This window comes from Haemorhous mexicanus, chromosome 6, assembly GCF_027477595.1.
Source record: "Haemorhous mexicanus isolate bHaeMex1 chromosome 6, bHaeMex1.pri, whole genome shotgun sequence".
NCBI lineage: Eukaryota > Metazoa > Chordata > Aves > Passeriformes > Fringillidae > Haemorhous > Haemorhous mexicanus.
Window position 1 is genome coordinate 25,725,111 of NC_082346.1, and position 23,083 is coordinate 25,748,193.

The 23,083-nt window shown below is 42.8% G+C and overlaps 1 protein-coding gene across 1 annotated transcript; it reads left to right on the plus strand.

Annotated features, from left to right (window-relative positions):
- The first annotated feature begins 2,553 nt into the window (after nt 1-2,553).
- C1QTNF4 (C1q and TNF related 4) lies at nt 2,554-23,055 on the plus strand. Its single transcript, XM_059849313.1, has 2 exons — nt 2,554-2,690; nt 21,537-23,055. Exon 2 carries the CDS (start codon nt 21,542-21,544, stop codon nt 22,643-22,645), a length of 1,104 nt encoding a protein of 367 aa, XP_059705296.1. The 5' UTR covers nt 2,554-2,690; nt 21,537-21,541; the 3' UTR covers nt 22,646-23,055.
- Nucleotides 23,056-23,083: the final 28 nt, after the last annotated feature.

Genomic DNA, 23,083 nt, shown 5'->3' on the forward strand with positions numbered 1-23,083 from the left:
AAAAGGCATGCAAGGCCTCAGGAGCTTTGTCCCCTGCCCTCTGTGTCACACACACCCATACACAAAGAGCCATGAGCAGACCACACACACACATATCTTGGCACTTGTTGACTACGAGTGGATGTGTGAAATAGGAGTGAACGAGTACAAGTGACTGAAATCAGTTTCATTTTAAAAAAATATAAGCATCCTCTTCCACAGTCTTGAGCTTTATAACACTGATACTTTCAAGGCTGCCATTTATTAATGACTTATGCCATGAGAATTTTCAGAGTACTGACACAGAAAAAGTATTCCAATGCACCCATGGGGCTTCATGTCCTTGTGGGGAGGACTATCAACTGCAGTGAAGGCAACATTATGAGGTGGGACTAGAAGCTCTTTTTCTGCTCTCTGTTTTTGGGAAGTGTATTCCTTTCTCCCCATAAAACCTCCACCTTCTCCTGCCTCTTTCCTGGGAGCCCACAGATAAGGCAGCTCTGCTCTGTTTTAGCACTTTTCCAAGGAGATGTGTTAAATCCATTAGCTGTTACTGGATGGAAGCACAGTTGTCTTCTCAGCCCTCTGCCTCTCCTCAGCTGGGGCACAGGAGGCATGTACTAGCATTGCCCCACAGAGAAAGAAAAACTGTCTGGCAGAGGCAGAACAGAGCACCGCTCATCAAGACTACACAGGATAATGCAAAATATTTTATAATACTGTAGTATCTTAGTACTCAATCACTTTGACCCCAGTGGCACCATAGATATTTAGAAGGATAGTTTATCATACTGTTGATAATTACTCATCACTGCTATCATTGCTAGATGATTAAAAGGAATACATTTGTCTAGTTTATCTCCAAGATGAGCATTCTCATATCCTGGGAGTCAGTGGTCCATTCATTCCTCCAGAAGCAGTGAATTGAGTGTTGAGTAATCTGTCCTTTGAAATGTGTAAAGAAGCTGTTAAGAGAGCACAAAATATGTTTAGCCAGCAGTACCAGCTGGATGTGAGCCCATCCAGGATATACTCTGCTCAGCTGACAGCTGTTACCAGACCCACATGAGGGTTAGTCTCTAACTCTCTCATGTCTCATTCTGCCTGTCATCGACGCCTTTGTTTCACTCTGTAGGAGGGAAGGAAAAAGATATAACATGGGGACAATGCAGCACCTGGTGGGTACAGAGCTAGGGAGGATTTGCAGGGTGGCAGGTATTTAATATGATATGCACACCACGTTAGACAAGCGGTAGGAAGTTCTTGTTATGCCATAAATTGCATCCTCGCCCCAAAGAGTAAATTACTTTCTGGTCATTCCATCTGTCAGTCCTCTTCCTCTCAGAAGAAAGCTTTTTTGTTTTCTTTTTTCTCCATCCTCTGTCTATTGTAAGAATCCGCCTTGTGACTGATACATGTCTTATGTGAAAACTGATTCAAACGTGTCTGTTGCTGCAACAGGAGAAAGTCCTGGTGTCTGCCACAAGAGGGTAAATGGAGATGGAGATTGGATAGCAGAGCATGCCAGCACAGGGCAACAACGGCTGGACAATCCACAAGGGGAAACATTACTAGGTGCCCCATCTGTACTCTGAGTGAGTACACTGGCATTTAGATTCTTCCCATAGCAAGTGGGTGTTGAAGGGTAAAAGACCTTTAGTGTTGGAGAGCCAGAACATTTTATAACATCCACATCTTTAAATCTTCTTTTTGGAAGTCAACATTAGATTCTACAGGGTTAATAATAAACACGCTTTACAAAACCCCAAATTTGCTCTTCAAGTCAGATCAGGAATGTGAAAAGCCTACTATTTTGCTGTCAGCAAAAATCAATGCCAGCCTTCAAAGGAACAAGTAGTAGCCTTTTTGTTGTTAGGTGATGATCTAAGGCAAGCCAAGCTTTCTAGAGAAAGATACAAGCTTTTGATAAACCAAATAACACAGCTAGTCTATAGACATGCTTTGGGACTCACAGAGATCTCCAGAGCAGAAGGTCAGACATGAACATGATCTTGGGTAGCCAAAAGCCTGTCTCTTCCCCCAGTCACATCCTTTGGTCTAGCTAAGGCTGTTTCCCCTCCCTCATCGGCCTGACCGAGCACGGCCGGGGTGGGAGCCCCGTCCCGGCTGGCTCAGCCCGGGACTGGAGGGCTCTGCGCTGCCGCTCCACGGCGGTCCGGCCGGGGCCACTCCGCTGCCCTGTACCCCGGGCGGGGAGCGGCGCGGGGACCTCGCCCGCCTCGCTCAGCCGCCTCTGTGCTGAATGAAGGGCATCATCCCGCGGCTCCCGTCCCCCAGCGCCCTCTCCTCCCGGGAAGGCAGCGGGGATCCCGGCCCGGCCGTGTCACGGCGCCGCATGGCTCGGTCACCCCTGTCCGTGTGGCGCTCACACGCCCTCCCGGCCCGCAGCGCCCGCGGGCGCCGGCGCCTCCCGGAGGCCGCCCGGGCTGCGGCGGTGACGGGGGCTCCGAGCCCCTCGCCCTGCCGCCCCCTCCCCTTCCCCGCTCCCGCCCGCCCCCGGGCCCTCCTCCCGTCACTGATTCGGCGCCGGAGCCCCGGGTGCCCGAGCCCCCCTCCCAGCCCCGGCCCCCGCCGCAGCCGCGGCTCCCGAGCTGTCAGTGCGCAGGCAGCGCCGCGGCCCCGCTCCGCACCGCGCTCCGCACCGCGCTCAGACCCCGCCGCCGCGGAGCCGCCGCCGCGGGGCGCAGCAGGTACCGTGCCGGGGGAGCCGCCGCCGCTGGGGCCGGGCTGCACCTGCAGGGCCGGGCATTGAGATGGGATCCCCCGCTCGGACAGGGGCGATGGGAGCGGGGCCGCGGGCGGGCCTGGCCCCGGCGGCTCCCAAGGGGTGGCCGCCGCGGTTCAGGAGAAGGGGGGCTGCGCTCGGGGCACCCTGCGGTGTCCCAGCCCCTGGCCCTCGGGGCGGCGGGCAGGGCGCGGGCGGGCTGCACTCCCTCCGTTCCCGCCGAGCGGCTGGACAATAGCGGGAAATGCCCGAGTTACCCTCCCTCACACCTACCATCCCCAATATTAAATGGTTGTAGAGTTTATGTGGGAAAGGGTATAAAATTTTGGCCCCACTTGTCATGGAGACCAGGTAGGAAAACCTCCTAGGGACTCGCCATTGTGAAGAGCATCCTGGCAAATTCCCACAGGGACAGTTTCTCAGGTGGGAAATAGCATTAATCTTGCATGGATCTCTGGTTTCTTGGTGGAACAAAGTCCCGAGGGTTTTTCCAAGAGTAGCATATACAACTGGGTCTGTAATGTACGATTTTCTGTTAGATAATACGATTTAATCCGCTGTGTACTTGGCCATCCCACTGTCGTCTCCTCAACCCACTCTGTAAAAGCTCCCAGAGAAGTAGGTCAGTATTTCCAGATGATGTTTCTATTAGACACTGTTGAGTTTCTGCACTGCTGGCTGACTAGAAGGCAGCATTGTGACCCTTCCGTTTATGCACATTCTGAATGAGCAGAGTTTCAATTATTCATTCTGATGCTATTGCAACCTTCTGCAGTTTCTCTTCTCCAGGGACATGATGTGTAACAAGAGTTTGAAAGACACCAGTGAGGCTGCAATCCTATCTTGGCGTATGGCAGCTGTTTCCTTGTGTGGCCATTTTTAAGGGTTAATTTGTAGCACTAGGAGGTATGTCAGGGAAGAATGACGATTCCCAATAGAGCAGCATTACCCAGTGAATTCCTTCTGTTTCCATCTAAAAAGCTATAATTCAAAGTGCTGAATGGCTCATGGACTAGGCTCTACACATGAGTTTTGTATTTTCCATCTGAAAGAAGCAATGCCTTCAAAGGGCATTTGGTTGCCATTAATGGAGAACCTATGGCTTCGATATAGAATTGGTTTAAATCTGACAGTTTGTTGGTGTTATAGACATTTGCTGGTTTGTAGGTGAAGAAACAGATGCAGAAATAAAATGCATTGGAACCTGAGATTTGGCGCCAAAACTTGGAACCCTGTTTGTTGTTATTTATGTTTTAGTTGTGATGTTGTTGTTATTTGTATTTTACTTGTGTAATCATCTATCCATTGTGCTGTGCTCTCCATTCATAAACTGTGAGCTATTCATGTTTTCCAAATACAGAAGGCTGGTTGGGCCCACAATGGCAGCTGCTATACTTGTGAAAAAACAGGATGATTATCCTGTGACCTGTAGTCATGTAGTGCATGATAGCTTTTATAGTCTCCATTTTAATAAAAGGTGTATTTCAGAAGAGCAGCAAGGCTGCCTGTTCATCACCAGCTCTTGGAAGACTTGTATTAAATAACCTATAACCTTTTGTGTAAAGTAACCCAGATGAACACAGGCACACAGAGAAAAATGATATGTCAAAGGTGTAAAGAGACAAGATAGTTTGAACCTTCTGTGCAGAGCACCCTGTAATACAAAGACCAAAAGAAAAAGAGGCCAGTGCTAGCAGAAAATGGACAGGCAGTGAGCCTCTGAGTGATCACTGTCATTGTGAATTTCACCCATTCTTATGGTTAGGTATAGGCAGAAGGCATTGAAATGAACTGATACTGGCAGTGACAGTAGGTTTCTAAGGGGGTGAGTACCTCTGAGAATATAATATTTTCAGCTGAGAAATGTCTCCCTCCAAGAGATACTCATCTTTCCACTGACTTTCAGGCAAAAGAATAGAGAAAAAAATATGGTTTAAATTGCTATAGTCTTAGAGATGCTGAAGTCTACGGCTTTGTTATCAGCATCTGAGGTCAGATGTTAGGATTTGGTGGGTTTTACTCCTGAACTCTTCCATGCAGCTACCTTTTAAAATCACCAAAGTATGAAGCATGCATTCTACTCCAAGGTACTCCTTCCTAGTTTAGGAAAATAATGTTTCACTGCATTACAGTTTACTGACTGATCTATAGGGGTGAGGTTCTTTGTACTGTCTTGGAAGACACATTAAGGCTTGGCAATTTGATACTTCATCTTACAATATTTGAAATACTGGCTCTGATATTCACCCAGTAGAAATTAAAAGCCTCTTACTTCTTGTTTGGCACTCAGAAATTTAGTATGGATCCCGCTGGCCCTCCAATCCAATCAGAAGTAAAGTCAGGACTTCATTTTTCCTCTCAACTTTTCTGTACCTTTTGCTTTGACCCTCTCTAGATAAGGAAATTTGTGTGGTGTTCAAATGAGATAAGTCAGTACTACACAAGTGCTGTGCTGCTGGTGGTCTGTGAATACCAAGTCTGCCTCTGGGTTCTTGTCCCTATAAAGCTTCTTTCTAGTTGCATGTTTCCTCCAGACAGGTTAGAGAACAAAGGAGAAATTCCTGCTGCATCTAATCAAAGGTCTGAGGTTTCCAGCAGAGGTAACACTGCTAGAATCATATGATCACAGAGCAAGCAGTAAGTGACTACTCCAGGGGCTAATAATTGATTACTGGGAAACAGGGAAAATTTATAAAGCCTTATTTCTCCCTCTTTACCCTCCAGCTGGTTAATTTGCACCCTGCATGTTTTCTGCTGTGCCAGGGTCTCAGCCACGGTGCCAGGAAAACTGTCCATATCGGGTTAAGGAATTTGGGGGCACTGTGGTAATGACTACTGGAATAAGAGTCAGGGCTAGACGAGAGAGTTAAGCCCCTGTTGTCAGGAAGAATACCCGATCATCTTTATTCCAGTGCACACAAAGGCTCACTGTCTGTGATGTGCCTGCTTGTGACTCTCACGGCTGGCGTTTCAGCTCCGAGGAAAAGATCCTGCAGTCATTGGTCAAGAGCAGATGCAAAGGAAATGTTCAACCCATTGAAATCAACCAGCTGCCTTGGTGCTGCCCTTGAAGCGTGTGCTGCTGTTGTAACTACAGTGAATGTAATAAATTAGGGCACTTCTATCATACCCCTAAATCTATAAGGAGAAATGGTCACATCTTTCCCAATTATTTTGTCAGGATCCCAGTGGGTTCCAACAGAATTGGCTTCTGTTCAGTTTACATATTAAAGGCTATTTGTAGAACAAGAGTGAGAGATTTCATTTGGGTTTTGGGTATTTTTAATGTAAAAGTTGAGATTCTTGACTATGGTTAGCACATTAATGCAAATATTTGTTTTGGTGAGGCATGGAACATAGCAGGCTATAAACTGGGTAAATATGATTATCTTAACAGGCAGATCTTCTTTAAATATCAGAAGATTCAGAGCTCATAATATGTATGCTTTTAGTATGTGCCAGTCCTTCAGAGAGGCCACAAGCTGCTTAACACTGACACAGTAGCTGCATTGCGTTGATCTGGACCTGCTTTTATTCAGTGTTTTCTTAGAGGACCTGGATGGTAATACAAGGAGTGGGTATATTACATTTTCCAGGGACATAAAACTGTGACACTTGAAATATGCAGGAGGAAAATACTAGAATTCAAATTTTTTCTAATAAATTGGAAGACCTTCTAGGAAAAGACCCGAATTAAATTCAGTAGGGATAAATACAAGGTACTACAATAAGGCAGAAATTACCAACTAAATAAGCACAAGGCAGAAGTAAATGACTAGGTTGCATGACTCCACAGAAAAGAATATGTTATGATAGATCACAAGCTGAATATGAGTCAATGTCACGCTGTTGCAAATAAAGGCAAACATCTTGCTAGGATATGTAAAAGACATGGAAGTCTGGAAGACATGAAGCAATCCTTTTGCTCTGAGGCCAAAGGCTCAGCTTGGGGGCTGTGCAAAGTGTTGGTTGTTGCACTCTGAGACAGGTGCAATTCAATCAGAGGGAGTCCAGAGGAGGGCGGTAGGACTCATCACAGGTCAGAAAAATGTGACCTGCAAGATGATTTGAAATAACTGTAATTTTTAGACCAGAAATTTGACAGGGAAATATAACAGTCTTCAGATAAAAAATAGAGGGGGAAATGACCTTTTCTTCAGGCTCCTGGTGATGGAGCAGAAAGCAAGAAGCAGCAGAAAGTAAGATTATTTTAAACTACAAGAATAATTTTCTAGAACCTAGGATAATAAAAACAGTTGGATATTTGATATAGGGAGATTCTGGAGACATTTTAAGAACAGGTTAGACAATCATCTGTGAAGAATCAAATAAGGCTAGTGATCCTATAAGGGGAAAGCACTTTGGACTGTTCAGTGTCTTAAGTTCTCCTCTAGACCATTCTTCTAGCATTTGTAGATCATTTCATGATCATTTCATGTGAATGAAATTAAAGAAGTCTGCTGGCCCTGTTCTGATGTTTGTCTGATATCCAGGGGTAGCACAGCACCAAGACCATAGACCAGCTCTTTCTGAAAAGAGCCTGAAAGAAAAGTAAGAACTTTCTAGAAGACAGTTAGAAGAGGTCTCTCTTTTTAAAAGAGAGGGGAAGGAATGGAACATTCTGATTTTCCAGGAGCAAATGCTCGACTGAGTTTATGAATGCTGAAAACAGTGCTATGGAAGAAGAAAAATTAATCAAGATTAGCAGTTAGTAAAATTATCTGAACTGAAAATACAAACTCTTCTAGTGTTTTATGCCTTGAATGAAAGGCTGTAGTGCAAAAATGTTTTTTAGAGGTAAAATGAAATAAAATAATGGAATTCAGAAAAGGAATAAAATAAATCATAGTCCTATGATTTATATTTTTAAGCATTTATCCCAGGAGAGAAAATCTAGGTCCTGTAGTACTCATGGTTTAACATATATTGTTTAATATAAATGGAACAGACAGTCCCCTGTGCATGGTGAAAAATCCTGGATCTTTGTGAGGAGACAGGTAGAAAGAAAAAAGAGAGCAATGATCAACACTTGGGGATGCTGAAGTGGTGGGCTGCACATAAGATCCTGAATAGAACACATTCTGAGTCCAACCAAATAATATTTTAATCCTCTAAAGGGAGAGGGATTTTTCTCTCTCCTCAGGCTTTAGATCTTTTCACTCAGACAAAAAGAAAAGCTCTTAGAGAAGCTAAAGACGTACTGGGAGCAGTGGAAGTGTTTTTACAGCAAGCAGGCAATAGGGAATTTTTTCTGTGAAAACAGGTACTCTCTAGGACTGAAAGGCTGCAAAGCAACTCCTGGAAAGAACCTCTGTTGAATGGACAAGACAAGGAGAAAATGAAGAGTTAGGCTGCACTTTTTAGTAGCCTGTTTTCATGGAGCTGTTGCTCAGTGAACATATTAGCATAATAATCTCTTGTAATTTAAATAGTATTACACTGGAATTATCCATAAATTGATGGAAACCCTGATTTTTTATTTACTCTGGGACACATGAGCACAAACTGTGACACTATGTAAGCTGTGATGGATTTTCCCCTTCCCCCCCATCTTCCATTACTGCTGGACCACCTTGGGAAAAATAATTATATGCTTAGAAAGCCAGTCACTTGATGCCCCAGATATTTCAAAGGGAATTCACATCCCTTCCACCCAAGGACTGAGCAGTGCTTGACATCAGCTTATACTGCTTTGCCTGAGTTTATTTCATCATTCCTCTTCCCGTCCTTGCTTTTACTGTCTTTACTTGTCAGATGAGTGTATGGAACAGTCTTTATTTGAGAGACAGAAAGGGTATCCAAAAGGAGGCTTACTGTGATCCAGTGCTAAAGGAAATTTAGCTTTGGAACAAGGTGGTTCTGGAAGGAGATAAAGCAAATATAGCTAATGTAAAAAAAAAAAAATTCCTATTTTTACTCTTAGGAGGAGACAACAAGGTGAAGGGGTTATTTTCCAGGAAACTTGTGAGGAAATCTGACAGGCTGTGCAGAAAAATACTGAACATGCTGGAGGGGGTTCTGCAGATGGTAAATGTTTCTCCTGGTGGAAAGTGTTGATAATTATCTTGAAAAGGAGAGGTGTTAGACAGAAGTAGCTACAAGGAAGGTAGGGGACTGAAAGAGTTTGAATAGAGGAAGCACTGTCTTGAAATATGAACTGAATATGAATGTTTGGGTTTAGGGTGCATGACTGGAATTTCTCAGTGTGGCTGTAAGGAAATTGTGTAGGCTGTTGCAAATGGCCCTTCTTTCAGTATGAGCTGTGTATTTAATGCAAAGTAATGATATCCAAGCCTGCTTTAAATTAAACATCTGCATAGCCAGGTTCAGAGCAGCCATATCATTCGTTTTCTTTTATTTCCAACTAGAGTCTAAAAGTCAGGTAAAACCTGCCAATGCATTGCTGCAGGTGTTATTTCAGTGTTTTAACAAAATTCTTTTCCTATGAGAAAAATCGGAGGCATCAGCTTCAAGCTGTCAAAGGCAATTTTGCCTGGGAGGAACGTGGCTGGTCACCGAGATGAGCCTGGAATCTGTGAGCACTTGACAGGCACTGAGCACTTCCCCCTGTGAATGAGGAGCTGATGAGTGAACGGAGGTGACCAGAAGTGCTTTTTGAGGGCAATGCCAAAGCCTTTTACCTGCAGCTCCCCAGTGCAGACAGTTTTACTGAAATAGTCACACAAGCATTTCTGCTGCCATGATGAGAGAACTGATGTTTTTTAAATACTGGAAGCAATATAAAGCTAGAAAGCAGATACTGGAAGAACCTTGTAAAGGTAGGTTTGTATTGAGGGCATGTTCAGGAATGCTTCTCTCTGTCCCTCTATCCAGGGACATAGATTCTGTCTTGTAGGCGGCAGCACCTCGGTGTCAGATTGTCACAGAAAAGTCCAGGTTCAAAAACTTGTGAAGTGAAAACTTGACTTATGCAGGGTGTTGGGGAGGAACTTCACAGTTCCTTGTTGAAAAAGATGACAAGCTGATTAAATCAATGGACCAAAATATACTAAATGTTTTAAAAGTGGAATCAGAAACTGTGGTTTTCCTGAAGATATCTAATATCAATTCACAGCCTTGTCTCATTTGCAACAGCTATAGCCTTCTGAGAAATAACTGCAAGTAAAATGGCTAAAAAATTGAAAGAGCTCAGGTTCCAGCTGTCTACAGACCTTTCTCAGAGAGGTCTGGTCACAAGGGATTTGGCAGGTAAGACTGAAAACAGGGAACTACACATTGCTGGTTGTGAAGTGTTAGTATTAATAAGCATGACAATTACTAACTGTGCTGATTTACTTTGCTGCTTTGAATTGTCACTATAGGTCACTATATGTATTGGAGAATTTCAGTGTTCATCAAGAACTTCATCAAGAACTGTTCCGTACCAGGGGAAATCTCTGTCTCAAGGGGTCTCAACTGTCTGGTGACAAAAATGGGGGTAATCCCAGGCAGTGATTATTCTTTCAATGATTGTTTCTTGATCTGTCTACCAATTCACTGAGTAGACACAAAAGCAATAGGATTATCATGGATATAGGAAGAAATTCTTTCTTCTGAGGGTGATGAAGCAGTGGAACAGTTTGCCCAGAGAGGTTGTGAATGTCCATCCTTAGAAGTGCTCAAAGCCAGGTTGGATAGGACTCTGAGCAACCTGGTCTAGTGGAATGTGTCCCTGCCCATGGAAAAGGGTTGGAACTAGGTGATCTTTTAGTTCTCTTGCAATCCATATCATTCTGTGGTTCTATGATCCAGTTGGACAGCTGGAGAATGGGACCAGAAAAAATATTAGCACATACAGACTTTGACTGACACCCCTTTTTCCCCACTCAAGAGTTTTCATTCAGATCTGTGTCCTGACCCTGTAGGAGGAAGGGCAGAAATGAAAGTGCCAGAGCAGAGATGAAAGAGAAATGGATCTTAATGCCTTTTATCACCTTCTTCACTAAACTAGAGCTCAGTGGATTTCCAAATTGAGATGTTGCCACATGTTGACAGTGTAGAGCAGCACTGCAGTGCAATTCAGTGTTCTCTGAGTTTCTTTACAGTAATGAAACAGCAGGGCATGAAAAGAAATGAATGTGGGTTTTTGGCTGAGTGTGGTGGCTGATGTTAAAAGACAGCATGTTTTCCTGACTTACCTGTCAAGACACGCTAAAAAACTTGCAAGGAAAGCAGCATTCCTGTAGGAAAATGCCCCAGTACATTGAGAGGTTTTACAGATAGATTTGCAAAGCCTACTGTCAGAAAACAGTAGTCAGTATAAAACATAGCATTACAAGTTGATTTGTAAGCAAAGTAAAACTAATCTCATCCTTCTGACAGTTTTCTGTTAGCTGCAGGTTGTCAGGATGGAGACCAGATTTACCCACCTTGTGAAAATTTTTGGACTGCTAAATCAGCTCATAGCAGACAGTGAGTTCAGACATGACAATGAAACAAAAATGATTTTTGTTGTCATGGCATGTAATCCCAGCTGGCACTCAGCTATCCATTAATTCCCATAGGGGACCACTGCTGAACTCCACAGTTTTATCCCAACTTGAGGTTTGATGATTAACCAGCAAAAAACAGCATATTCCCTCTAGCTTTCACTCAGGTGGGTGATGTGTCAGCTCTTAGAGAAATGACTGGAGGACAACATTCCAGTGAGTGGGGGAAGGGTTTGAAAACAACTTCTGCAGGTGCAGAGTTCCAGGAAAAAATTATGATTATTTGCCCACTGAAGTGAAAAAGAGAGAGAAGGTGTGGCTATGCAGCTACGAAAGAAAACAGAAAAGAAAAATCTAAAGCTTGTTTTTATTTGATTAGGATCTTGCATTGCAATTAAATTAAAATCGCTGATACAAAGTGCAGGAGCACAAACTCACAGAAGGAAAATTGAGGACAAAAAGTCATTACAGAGAGGACAATGAACAAGCCTTGAGAGCACACCACAGGTTCCAGTATCTCTTGTAATATCATAACAATTTCCAGGACAACAGTCTTCAACAGGAAGGTGTAACACAAAATTCCTGTAATGTCAATTGCTTTCTATTTGCTGCATCTTTGTGGGGCTCGGGTCCCACAGGTTCCTGTTAGTTCCTGGACACACAAACCTGCTGTTAACAGTTGTTTTCATTCTTAGTGAGGAAATGAGAAGAACATGAAAGAATCACTGCAAGATTTTGCCCAACTGATGGTGCCATAGTGTGCTGCCTGATGACTGGAAATGTGAATAAAAGTGGAAGGCAACAGGGAACAGGAAGGAAAGCCTGTACAGCCTGTGTTTAACTGGAATATTTACTCTCATCTTGATGACCTTTACTTTAATGTCTCTAAGTATTTGTTACAACTAAAGATTTAAAGAAAATTGACAAATACAGCATTAACTCTGAGAATAGCCCAGGAACCTCCTCTTCTGGTGAGCGTGAGTGGAGGATGAAAATATTAATTCAGCTGCACTGAAGCAAACTGTTGCTTAGGTCCATAGAGGAAAGTGTGGTTCAAAAAAAGTCAAAAACCTGCCTATCCTGTAGGTTTATTTACCTATACTAAACACCTGCTAATGTTCTCTGAACTGTTGCTGGACTTTCATTTGTTAGCATAGGGAGGGGAGATTTTACTGAGAGCTAAACCTTACTTCACTGGAAGGAAGTAGTGTAAAAAAACTGCTACAAAAAGCTGTGATGTGTAACAATAAAACAGAAAGAATAAAGGGGCTAGAATTCGTTGATGCCAGAGTACTAATTCCAGTGTTATTCTGCATACATAGTGTTTCCACTTTGTCACTCACAGCTCAGTTTACCCAATTGAGTTTAAAGCAGATATGATTTTTTTTTTAATGTCCCTAAGGATTTGAACTATCCTGCCACTTCAGGAAAGCCTTAATAAGCTTGTGATCAGTGGGGCTGTCCAAGCATTTTTCTTTCTGTATGAACCCATGCTTGTTATGTTATTGGGGAAAATGATTTCTCTTTTTCCTATACAAACTCTTACTTAAAGAGAAAAATTACAGCAGTAGTCTGGGATGCTGAACCCATCTGCATTTTACTTAGGTTCCCAGTTTTTGTCTCCAACCTAGAAAAGTATTTGGTAAACACTTCTAAGTTTTCTCCCTCATTGCCTCTTAAGAGTCTCTCATTTGTATAGTCATTGCCTTCCTCTTCACCTTGTCTTTTAGCACTGCTGTGCTACTAAGTGGGTCTTGCTTGTTCATTCCAGTTCTGTCAGATGATGAAATAAAACCATATTAATGCATAGAATCATTTGGGTTGGAAGGGACCTTAAAGATCATTTAGTTTCAACCCCCCCCCACCACCATCATGGGCAGGGACACCTTCCACCAGACCAGGTTGCTCCAAGCCCCATACAGCCTGGCCTTGAGCACTTCCAGGGATGAGACATCTACAACTCTTTGGGAATCCTGTTCCAGTGCTTAACAACCCTCGCAGGAAAGATCCTTTTCTAAATATCTAATCTAAACCCACCCTCTTTCAGTTTAAAGCCATTCCCTCCTGTCCTATCACTACATGCCCTTGTGACAAGTCTATCTTCTGCTTTCTTGTAGCCCTTTAGGTACTGAAAGGCTGCAGTAAGGTCACTCTGAGGCCTTCTCTTCTCTAAACTGAACAAGTCCAACTCTCTCAGCCAATCTTCATAGAAGAGGTGCTGCAGCTCTCTGGTTATCTTTGTAACCCTCCTCTGGACTCACACAAACATCTTTAATATCCACATCCATCATATTCATTTTAAGTATCTTAAGCCAGGTGAGAAGTTTAAAATAAAAACCCTGTAAATAAATCTTGCTCATTTTTAAAGACTAATTTCACATTGGAATAGCCTGAATTACTTGTACTCAGCATTCTTTCTCATAAAGTGTCTGTCATCCCAGTAGGTCTGTTGCTGGTACAGGTTCTGGCAGTGTCCTTTTGCTTCTTACAGTTTTACCTTCACAGGCAAAAACACCCAGGCCTTTTGTGGGAAAGTCCTCCTCCTACATGGCTTCTAGCCCAGCCACCTGGAACAAGGGAATTGCCCTCTACTCCATCCTCTGAGTTCTCTGAGTCCTCTCTCTCTTGAACTTGATTGCAGCGTGCAGTCTGCCTTTGGGGCCTTCCTCTCTCACTCTCTTAACTGAGATCTTGATGGTATTCTCTGCCAAAGTGTCAGATACTTTCTTTTGCCTATCAAAATACCTCCTGGTATTCCAGGCCAGACTCTTTGTTAATCATTTATGCCAGTGTAATCTGCCTCCTGGTGCAGCAGTATAAATCCTGCTTGGAGAGATGAAATATCACCTTATTGCACAGTCTCAGCATCTCTTGTGCACACCAAGAAAAAGAAATGCACACATAAACCAGGTTAAAAAAGGAAATTATGTTTGGGGCTGAGAAAATAGATGGTTTAACTTTGGCACTACTGTAACTGTAGTGGGATCCATGTGAAAATTCCAGATGTTGAAATGGTCTCAGTGTTTTATGTCTAAAGGTAGCAGTGTTAAATAAACACTCCACAGCAACAGACTTTTGGTTTTCTCAAGATGTGGTTTCCAGTCGCCTCTGGCCTCTGCTTTCACAAAAGCTGTTTGTCACTGAACTCCTTCCCACCAATGGCTAGTGTTTTTTTACTCTTTATTGCTAGTATAATTTCAATGATTACTTATGAACTGCTGGTTTAACTGCGTGTGACAAACAGCTTTACAGTATTCAACACATTTTATGAACTACAGTTTAAACTCAAATGTTCTAGCTGTGTTTTCTGTTCTTCCACTTCTGGCCAGTGTTAAAGTATGTTTCTTTGCTTTGAAGCTTTAGTCCTGTTTTCTTGAGTAGTGTGTACGTGGTGGAGAGTTGGACTTGTGCAATGTGTTCATTTAGAAAAGGATATAAAAAATTATTACATCTTAAAGCATTAGTTTGCTGGAATAACTCCTTGCTCCCCCCTAGGATTTATTCAGCCATCTTCTCTACTAAAACACCATTTTGTCTAAATTAATATATTTTAAAATGTAATGGTAGCCAAAAAGGCAGATGCAGTGTATCACCCTGGCACTTCAAATGTGTATGACATATTTTCTTAAATTATGTTAAAGAAGAAAAATCTTAATGTCAGAACTACTCTGTTTTCATTTTGGTCAGTGAATTTACATCATTTCACATAACATCATTTTAGTTTAACCAGAGTTGTTAGGACTTCAGTTGAAATGGCAGGTTTCATCATATTCTGAAATGCAGGGTAACAGTAGTGGCTTCCACCAAAAAAGTCTCTCTGTTTCCTTTTCCTGAGTATGGCTGGAGTTGAGGCACTTGAAAATAATTTTTGCCTCTCCACAGATTTTTGAGTACACAGAAGCTGGTTTATTATGTTAAAGGACTCTCCCTTGACTCAGGAAAACATTCTATATTAATGCCATACATGTCTGTCATTCAAGACGTGACATACAGTTTCCAAAAGGCATCCTGAATGCTTCAGACAATGTTTTACCTCCCAGGATTGTGCCAGAGTTAAAAAAAAACCCACATTCATCCAAAGTCGAGAAAGGCCAGAGCCATAAGTGAATAGCTGATTTTGTTACTCGTGTACTCTTATACAGATTTTGCTTTTGAGGATGTGCTACAATTAATTTGTCTTTGATGTTGGAAGAACTGATGCATTTGCATCATTATCTGATGCTCTTAATCTATGTTGGATGAGTGGAACAGACAGTATGTGGTATCTTGGGAAAAGAAATCTCGCTAACTATAGTCCAAGAAGGATGTTCATTACACAGGCTTTCACTGATTCAAATAATTGAAACGTTTGCAGCTGTCCTTAAATATTAGGGTGAGAGCTAGGGAGAACAGGGCTTTGCTCTTGCATCTTACAGGATTTAAAAAACCTTTTAGTAACAGCTGATCCAATTCTACCACTTCAATTTTGTTTCATATCTCATTCTTCAGTGATATTCCTGGCAAAACTCCCACTGAAATTAAAGGACTCTTGCATAAGGTAGGACTAGGGAATCTGGATAATTAATATTTTGGAATGAAAAGAAAACCCTTGTGGGTTTCACAAGTAGGTCTGTCCTGCAAGTGTAGAAATGGGGTGACCTTTCTATTGTTGAATGTCCTTTTGTAAATCCATGTGTCTCAATAGAAGAGTAAAACTAATTGTCTTTTCACTGGTGGATTGATTCTGTTCCAGGACAGAAAAATCACCTCCAGCAAACTCAAAGCTATTAAAATTTCCTGGGTCATGCAAATGGTGAATTATGACTTTCTTTTCAAGAAAGTTTTGCAGCTCATGTTCTACTACATGAGTCAGTACCACTTTAGCCCCTTCTTTTCAGGTCACTAATTTAATGCCAGTGTCTTTGAGGACTGTTTAGCTGCATCATGTGTTTTGTGCCTCCTATTCCAAAATTTATTTCTTAACTTCTCTGTGGGCTGCTGTCCCTGCTTGTACTGCCTAAAGTAAAAGCAGTAGCCTACCAAGTTTATCCCTTGGCTCTCTGCTTAGCTTCTTCCATGCTTCTGTGGTGTTGGGACAATAAGGAATGGCAGGGTAGGGGACAAAGGGCCCTGATTTGTGTGTAAATGTAATGAGAATAACACAGATGCCACATGCTGAAGACCCATTTTCCATCTCTAGCCTGGGTCTTTCACCTCACTCTTCAGTTTTAAGACTTTGATCATAACATGAACACAGGGCTGATGCCACAGTGTCCACATCCAGCTTCACATCCCTGGTGCTATCTCTTCCCTGCCAGAAGAAAACTATAGCAGTAAAAGAGACTTGGGCACCATAAACAGTTTTGGGGGGAGGAACAGGGCATTTTGGCAGCTTTATCTTTCAGAATTACTATGACAATACTCAAGTCCAAAAGCTGTCACGAGTTGCCTCTGTTTGTAGAACCCCTTTAGCAGGATGTGTCTTTCTAATGATTGGCAAATTATTCTTAGACTGGTTTAATTTGAGAGGCAGTTATTAGATACTTTCCACATTATTTTTAAAAGAACCTAAATAGTGCTGAAAGTGGTGAGTGGGAGCTGTCAAGGAAACAACTTGCTAATGGAAGCACAGCATAATCAACTGCCTTATTTAAATGACTTGCTTTGGAAAGAGCTGATAAATAAGGGACAGCAGCAGCAGAGGGTCTTTGCAACTGTACTGAGAGACCCAACATTTAATAAGTTACATTTCAAACAGAAACAAGGATAGTGGTCATTTGAAGGCTTATAAGGTTAGATTCACTACACACTTTATTATACTTGTTCTGTTTTGTCTTTCTGTGCTTTTTGGCCAGCAGTGATGTGCTTTCAGTATCCCCCCTGACTCCTGGATATGCTGAACAAGGTCTGGGGCACAGGCATCATTTCAGAGAAGCAGGCCTGTCACTAAAAATGCAAATGCCAAATCCTTTCCTGTTGTCCTTTCCCTTTTGTTGTCTCAAGAGCACGCAGCCATGTCACAGTCAACTTACTTCTCCAGGCAGCCACACCATGGTCATCACTGGAATAACAATGGAATGAGTATGAATCTGGAACATCTAATAGCCCTTATAAGTTTGCCTTTAGGGCTTGGTTTTCTAAGCTGGAAGCTGAAATGAGCCTGCCATGCTAGATGTAGCGCTGCAAAAATAATACTGCTGAACCAGCAACTGGGCTCACAAGTGTGACAGTCTGGGATTAAGTTCTTGGTGGGCTATTAGGGTCTACTAGTATTGTTTAAATGGCAGCAGTAGCCAAATGCTGTACAGACATGGGAAGAGAGACAGTCATTGCCCTGAGAAACACGCAAACTACAAAGTAAGGAAAAATAAAGACAGCATGGAAGCAGATGTGTGACACTTAAGTATGGATTAATTGTTTCATTGAATATGCTTCAATTTGCTGGATGGAAAATAATCTGTTAGACCTGCTGTTAGCTGGTTAATTGCACGTAAGTGCCATGGCTAGGGTTATTAGGGAGTGAATTTTAAATGCAAGAAGTAGTAGCTATGGGATTCAGTTACAGGATCATGAATCATGACTTAGGAAGTCTCTAGTCCAACTTCCTGCTGAAAGCAGGGCCAACACTGAGTGCAGGCTGGGTTGCTCACAGCTTAATCCAGTTTTGTTTGTAAACTTCCAAGGATGGAGATCTCATCATCTCTTTGGGCAAACTGTTACATTCTTAGTTGCCTCATCATGGAATTATTTTGCTTATATCTGGTCTGAGTCTTCCCCTGTGGATTTAATGACCATTGTCTGTTATTCTTCCACCATGCTTATCAGTGCAGTACCTTGCACTGTCTGGAGCCACCAAAGGCACTGGAAGGCTGCTACTAGAACCCCCCAAAGTTTTCTCTTTTCCATGCTAAACAAGCCCAGTTCCATCAGCCTCTCCTTGTTGAGCAGGTACTTCAGACCTCAGCCGTCTTGGCTGCCCTCTTCTGGAGTCGCTCAAGTGCCAACTGAAGAGGAATAATCACAGTCTGTGGTTCCTGGCTGTGCTCTGTTCTGCACTCCAGAGTACCTGCAGGGCACAGCACTATCTCAGGTACAAATTACTGTTCTCCTGAAGCCCTAGATCCTTTTCAGATCCTTTTCAGACAGGCTTCTAACCAGTCAGTCGCCAGTCTGTACCAACACACACAGGTTAGTCCATCCAGGTGCAATATTTTGCATTTATTGCCACTGAATTTCTTTTCAGTCCATCCCACCAGTCTACCTGGGTCTCTCTGAATAGCAGTTGTGCACCCAAGTCAACCATCTTTTTTGATGTCATCTGCAATCTTGATCAGTGGGCATTCTTTCTGCTTCTCAGGACATTGATAAATAATATTGAAGAGGACATCTGAAATTAAACACTACTTCTCAAGCCTGATAATCCAGTCAACTTTTCACTTTTCTAGTAGCCCACTTATCTAACACCACAATTTGGATAGTGGAATGCTCTGGGAGACTGAAACAAAAGCCTTGCTAAAATGCAGGTGACATCCACTGATCTCTTCCCACAAGACAGCAGTCAGTTTGATTAGTCTATGCTCAATTAAACAAAATGGGCTAAATTGCATGTCCCTGTGGCTAGAAATTTGTTCTAAGAATAACATTCCATGATTTTCCCAGAGACCAAAGTGAGGGGCTAACTGGTCAACCACCCTGTAGTTTTGCAGGTAGTGTCACTTGTCTTTTCTGAAGATGGGTGCCACATTTGCCTATCTCCAGTCACCAGGGACTTCCTCTGATCTCCATCATCTTTCAAAGATGTTAGAGAGTGGCCTCAAATTGTCATCACCCAGCTCTCTCAGCAACCTTCAGTGCAGCCCATGGAGGCCTGAAGAAGCAGGCTAGGTCAGGAAAAACATTCTGAATTTAGGGACATGGAAGAAAATTCTGAGATGTCACAGGCAGAATGGGAGCTTCAGACAAAATTTATTAGAGAAGCCCTTCCCTCACAAACAGAAGCCACTATGTACAGAAAGGACTCCCTTACTTTCTAAATTCTTTCTGAGAGAGGAGCTGAGGTACAGCTGGAAGCAATATTAGCCCCAGACTTAGTCAATGTTTTATATCTAAAGAGCTACATAGATGAGCTATTATACAACTTCATTCTGCAAAATTAAGGATGGCAAGCCAGATATATTTCTATAAATAAAATTAATTATTTATTTTAATTTATTGCAATAATGATTAGGGGAAAAAAAACGTAATCAGAATTATTTACTACACAGCATGGATCACTATTACTACTGATTTAGTGCACTGTTTTTGAAGCAATTACATTAAAGCAATTATATTCAAGGTAGCAGAATAATTGTTAAGCAGAGATTGATGTTACTTACCACACCAACAACTGGGAAAATTTCTGTTGCTCACCCTCAAGGAATAACCTTGAGGAGTGTCCCCACTGAAGGGAAGGATCTTCACACACCTTAGGGAGGTATGCTAGAAATCTTTGCTGTTCAAAAATGACGCTGGCCTTTTATAGTATAAAGTGTTTGACTTTAATATGCATTCAAAACAGGCATTTTTTAGATGATGTGTTCTCAGGCTTACTCAGCAAAAGAAAAATGTGTTGGCAGCTTTTTAGTTCCTTCTCTTTGACTTCCTAATCAGGACCTGCACATCCTTGCTGCTCCCAGCCTCAGTCAGGGAGCCTCAGTCTTGCGTGTCCTTGTGGTGGGGGTGAGAGTTTGGTCAAGCTGGTCTCAGCATTCTTCAGCACTAAGAACAGCAGTGTTATCCTTGCTCAGTGTTATCACTCAGTTTTCCTTGCTCAGTGTTATCACTCAGTTTTCCTTGCTCAGTGTTTTCACTGATCAGCAGCCTGTCCTTGCTCCACTGAACAGCAAACTTTCCTTGCTCAGCCCTTCACGGACAAACTTACAAGCCTGCTTAGGCTGAGAGCCCTGCTACAGATGTCTATGAAAGAAGTGATCTAAGGTAAAATTGGGACATGGATGGATATTCTTTTAGTCTTTGCTAGTGTGCCATTTTCATGTAATTAGGAATCTAATTTATTCTTGGGTTCTTATATATTAAAGCTGTACCTCAGATCTCAGTTTTATTCTCAAGTGTGAAAGAGCAGGGTTCAAGTTGAATTCCTTCCAGTGAGTGATTCTAGGTATCACATCTTGCAAAAGCAGGATCCCATTGTCACCTCACAGTCTATGTGCATTCTGTCTGCTTTACTTCTATTACTGGGCCATCTCAGATGATTCAAATATTTACCCCTTTATCCATTTTAATGCAGGATTTGTCTTCAACCCTCCCCCCACAATGAGTTGCATGTTTTGTTTCTGTTCTGCTGGTCTGTGAATTCATTGTTTGCAGGCTGGCAAGGCACCAGTTTTGGGGTGACAGATGGAGCAGACTGCAAACCAGGCAGTTGCCTCCTAGCCTGAATGATATTTTAATAAGCACCGAGAGGTGACAGAAAGAGAAGCTTCTCACTGGAATGACTGGCAGTTTTGTTTCCAGCCTGAAAGCATTAATAGATAATTTTTGGCCTCAGTCCAAAAAAAAAAAAAAAAAAAGCAGAAAATCCTATTAGCTCCTAACTTTTTTAGGGGTCAAAGAAGTTTTTATGTCTAGTCCATTATCCATTTAGGGAGTTGTTCCCCCATTTTTTGGTATTTCAGTTCTCTCTCAGAAATTGTACACTTAAGGAGACTTCCCTTTTACTTTACCATTTTGTTTTCTTTCTTTTTTTTTATTATTTCAGCAATTTTCTCCATTGTCTTCCTTCCCTAAACATTTCTTCTTCTTCATATTTCTTTATACTTTTCACCGATTCATGCTGGAATAATGGGATCTAACAGCTTACTTGGCTTCCAGCTTCCACATCCTGTGAAACAGCTACAGCACTGCAAGGCAATGGCATCTCTAGAGCATGGGAATCTCTAGAGCATATGTCCTCTTCTCCCTGCCCTCCAGCTGTGTCTCATTTGTATAATACTGGGTTTGTGTAGGGCTTTGTTTCATCCTTGGTCTTATGAATAAAAAAGGCACAACAAAAGGGAGCTCTGGCAAATCCCCAGCAGGCTCTGAGATCCCTCTGCAGTGTGAGCAACATGGTGTTTTGCAGACAAGCTGTAAGATAGTCAGGCTTTCAAAGGAGAAGATGCTTTTTCTTTCCACAAGTACAGGTTAAAAAAGGTCCAGCTCTCATCAGGAAAATATAAAAGTGGTGCTGGGATCTGAACTACCGTGTGGTCCCATACACTGCTCCGAGAACACACTGGAAATTTCTGAATATTTGGACGTTGATCTTCATGTTTGCTTAGCAATATTCAGGTCTGGATTTCACCTCATTTGTGAGCTGTAAATTAATGCTATTCCTGCTAAAATATGCTTCTTTTTTCTTCCAGATACAATGATGACACTGAACATTCAAATCATCTTTGGCCTCCTTTGCTGCATGATTTTTCTTCCTGCAGATGGTTTCTCAGCAGACACCAGTACTGAATTTCGCTCTGCTTTCTCTGTGGCCAGGACCAGCAGCATGGAAGGGAGCTCTGAGATGGTGATTACCTTTGACAAAGTGTATGTGAATATCGGCAATGATTTTGACCCCAAGACTGGGTTGTTCCGCTGCCGGATCCCAGGAGCCTACTACTTCTCCTTCACCGTTGGGAAATACCCAAAGAAAAACTTGTCTGTCATGCTGATGAGAAACAAGAATGAGGTGCAGGTAATTGTGTATGACGAACATCACCGCAAGGAACGCAAGGTGGCCAGCCAGAGTGCCATGCTGCAGCTTGACTACGGGGACACAGTGTGGCTGCGTTTACATGGAGATCCCAAGTATGCTCTTTACAGCAATGTGGGGCCCTATACAACTTTCAATGGCTACCTGATCTATCCAGATACTTCTGCCTTCTTCCAGAATGCTCTTGATTCTCAAGAGCTCGGGCCACACCCTCACACAATTCATCAACTTCCCAGAGAGCAGACTGAAGCTTCACAGCGACACGTGTTGTCTGACCAGCCAAAGAGGGTACAAGACCCTCGCTCTGCGTTTTCAGTTGCCCGCTCACAAAGTCTCCTGGGGACAGATGAGAAGCAAACCCAGCACGAGCCAATCACATTTGATACAGAGTTCGTGAATATTGGAAAAGATTTCAATTCCTCCACTGGCGTTTTCACGTGCCGTATACCTGGTGCATACTATTTCTCCTTCACCATTGGCAAAATGCCCTTTAAGACTATGTCAGTGAAACTGATGAAGAACCACAACGAGGTGCAAGCCATGATCTATGATGACAACCACTCCAAGAGGCGGGAGATGCAGAGCCAGAGCATCATGCTGCCTCTGCAATACGGGGACACCGTTTGGCTCTACAGCCATCAGCATGATGGCTATGGTGCCTACAGCAACCACGGCAAGTACATCACCTTCACGGGCTTCCTCATCTATTCGGATGCTCAGCCAAAGTGGCTGCCAGGTGCCAGCTCACCTCAAGGGTCAAACAATTAAATGCAGATGGGAAAGAAGCATAAGAAGAGCCAAGGTGCCATGAACTTGGGTATAGCTTCTCTGAATATCATCCTCTACTTTGAGCATGCTGTCATGTGTCCAGTGCTTTCCTCACGCTGCACGCTTGTGCCCTGACTGCAGGGCCACTGCTGTGTGTGCCATTCATCCGTAGAGGCCTTTCAGGTTGTAGCTGTGTGTCCCGTGTTGGTGTTTGATTTAACATAAAGCATGAGGTAGTTTTGGGGCGGGGGGAGGCACTGTAGTGAGATGCTGAGGATCAGAGAACTACTGCAGTCATGTTACTGCAGATCTCCAGCATCCAGAGAGCAAAGGGTGTGGTGACTTTCTTTGTTTATCCAGGGAGGGAATAAATGTAATGAAAATGAATGTAATAAAAATACAAAAGACGAGAGCGTTCTCAGTTTGGAATTTTTGCTA

Bases quoted from the DNA above. Each gene is read 5' to 3' on its own strand.
- C1QTNF4 (XM_059849313.1), top strand. From the start codon at position 21,542: ATGATGACACTGAACATTCAAATCATCTTTGGCCTCCTTTGCTGCATG.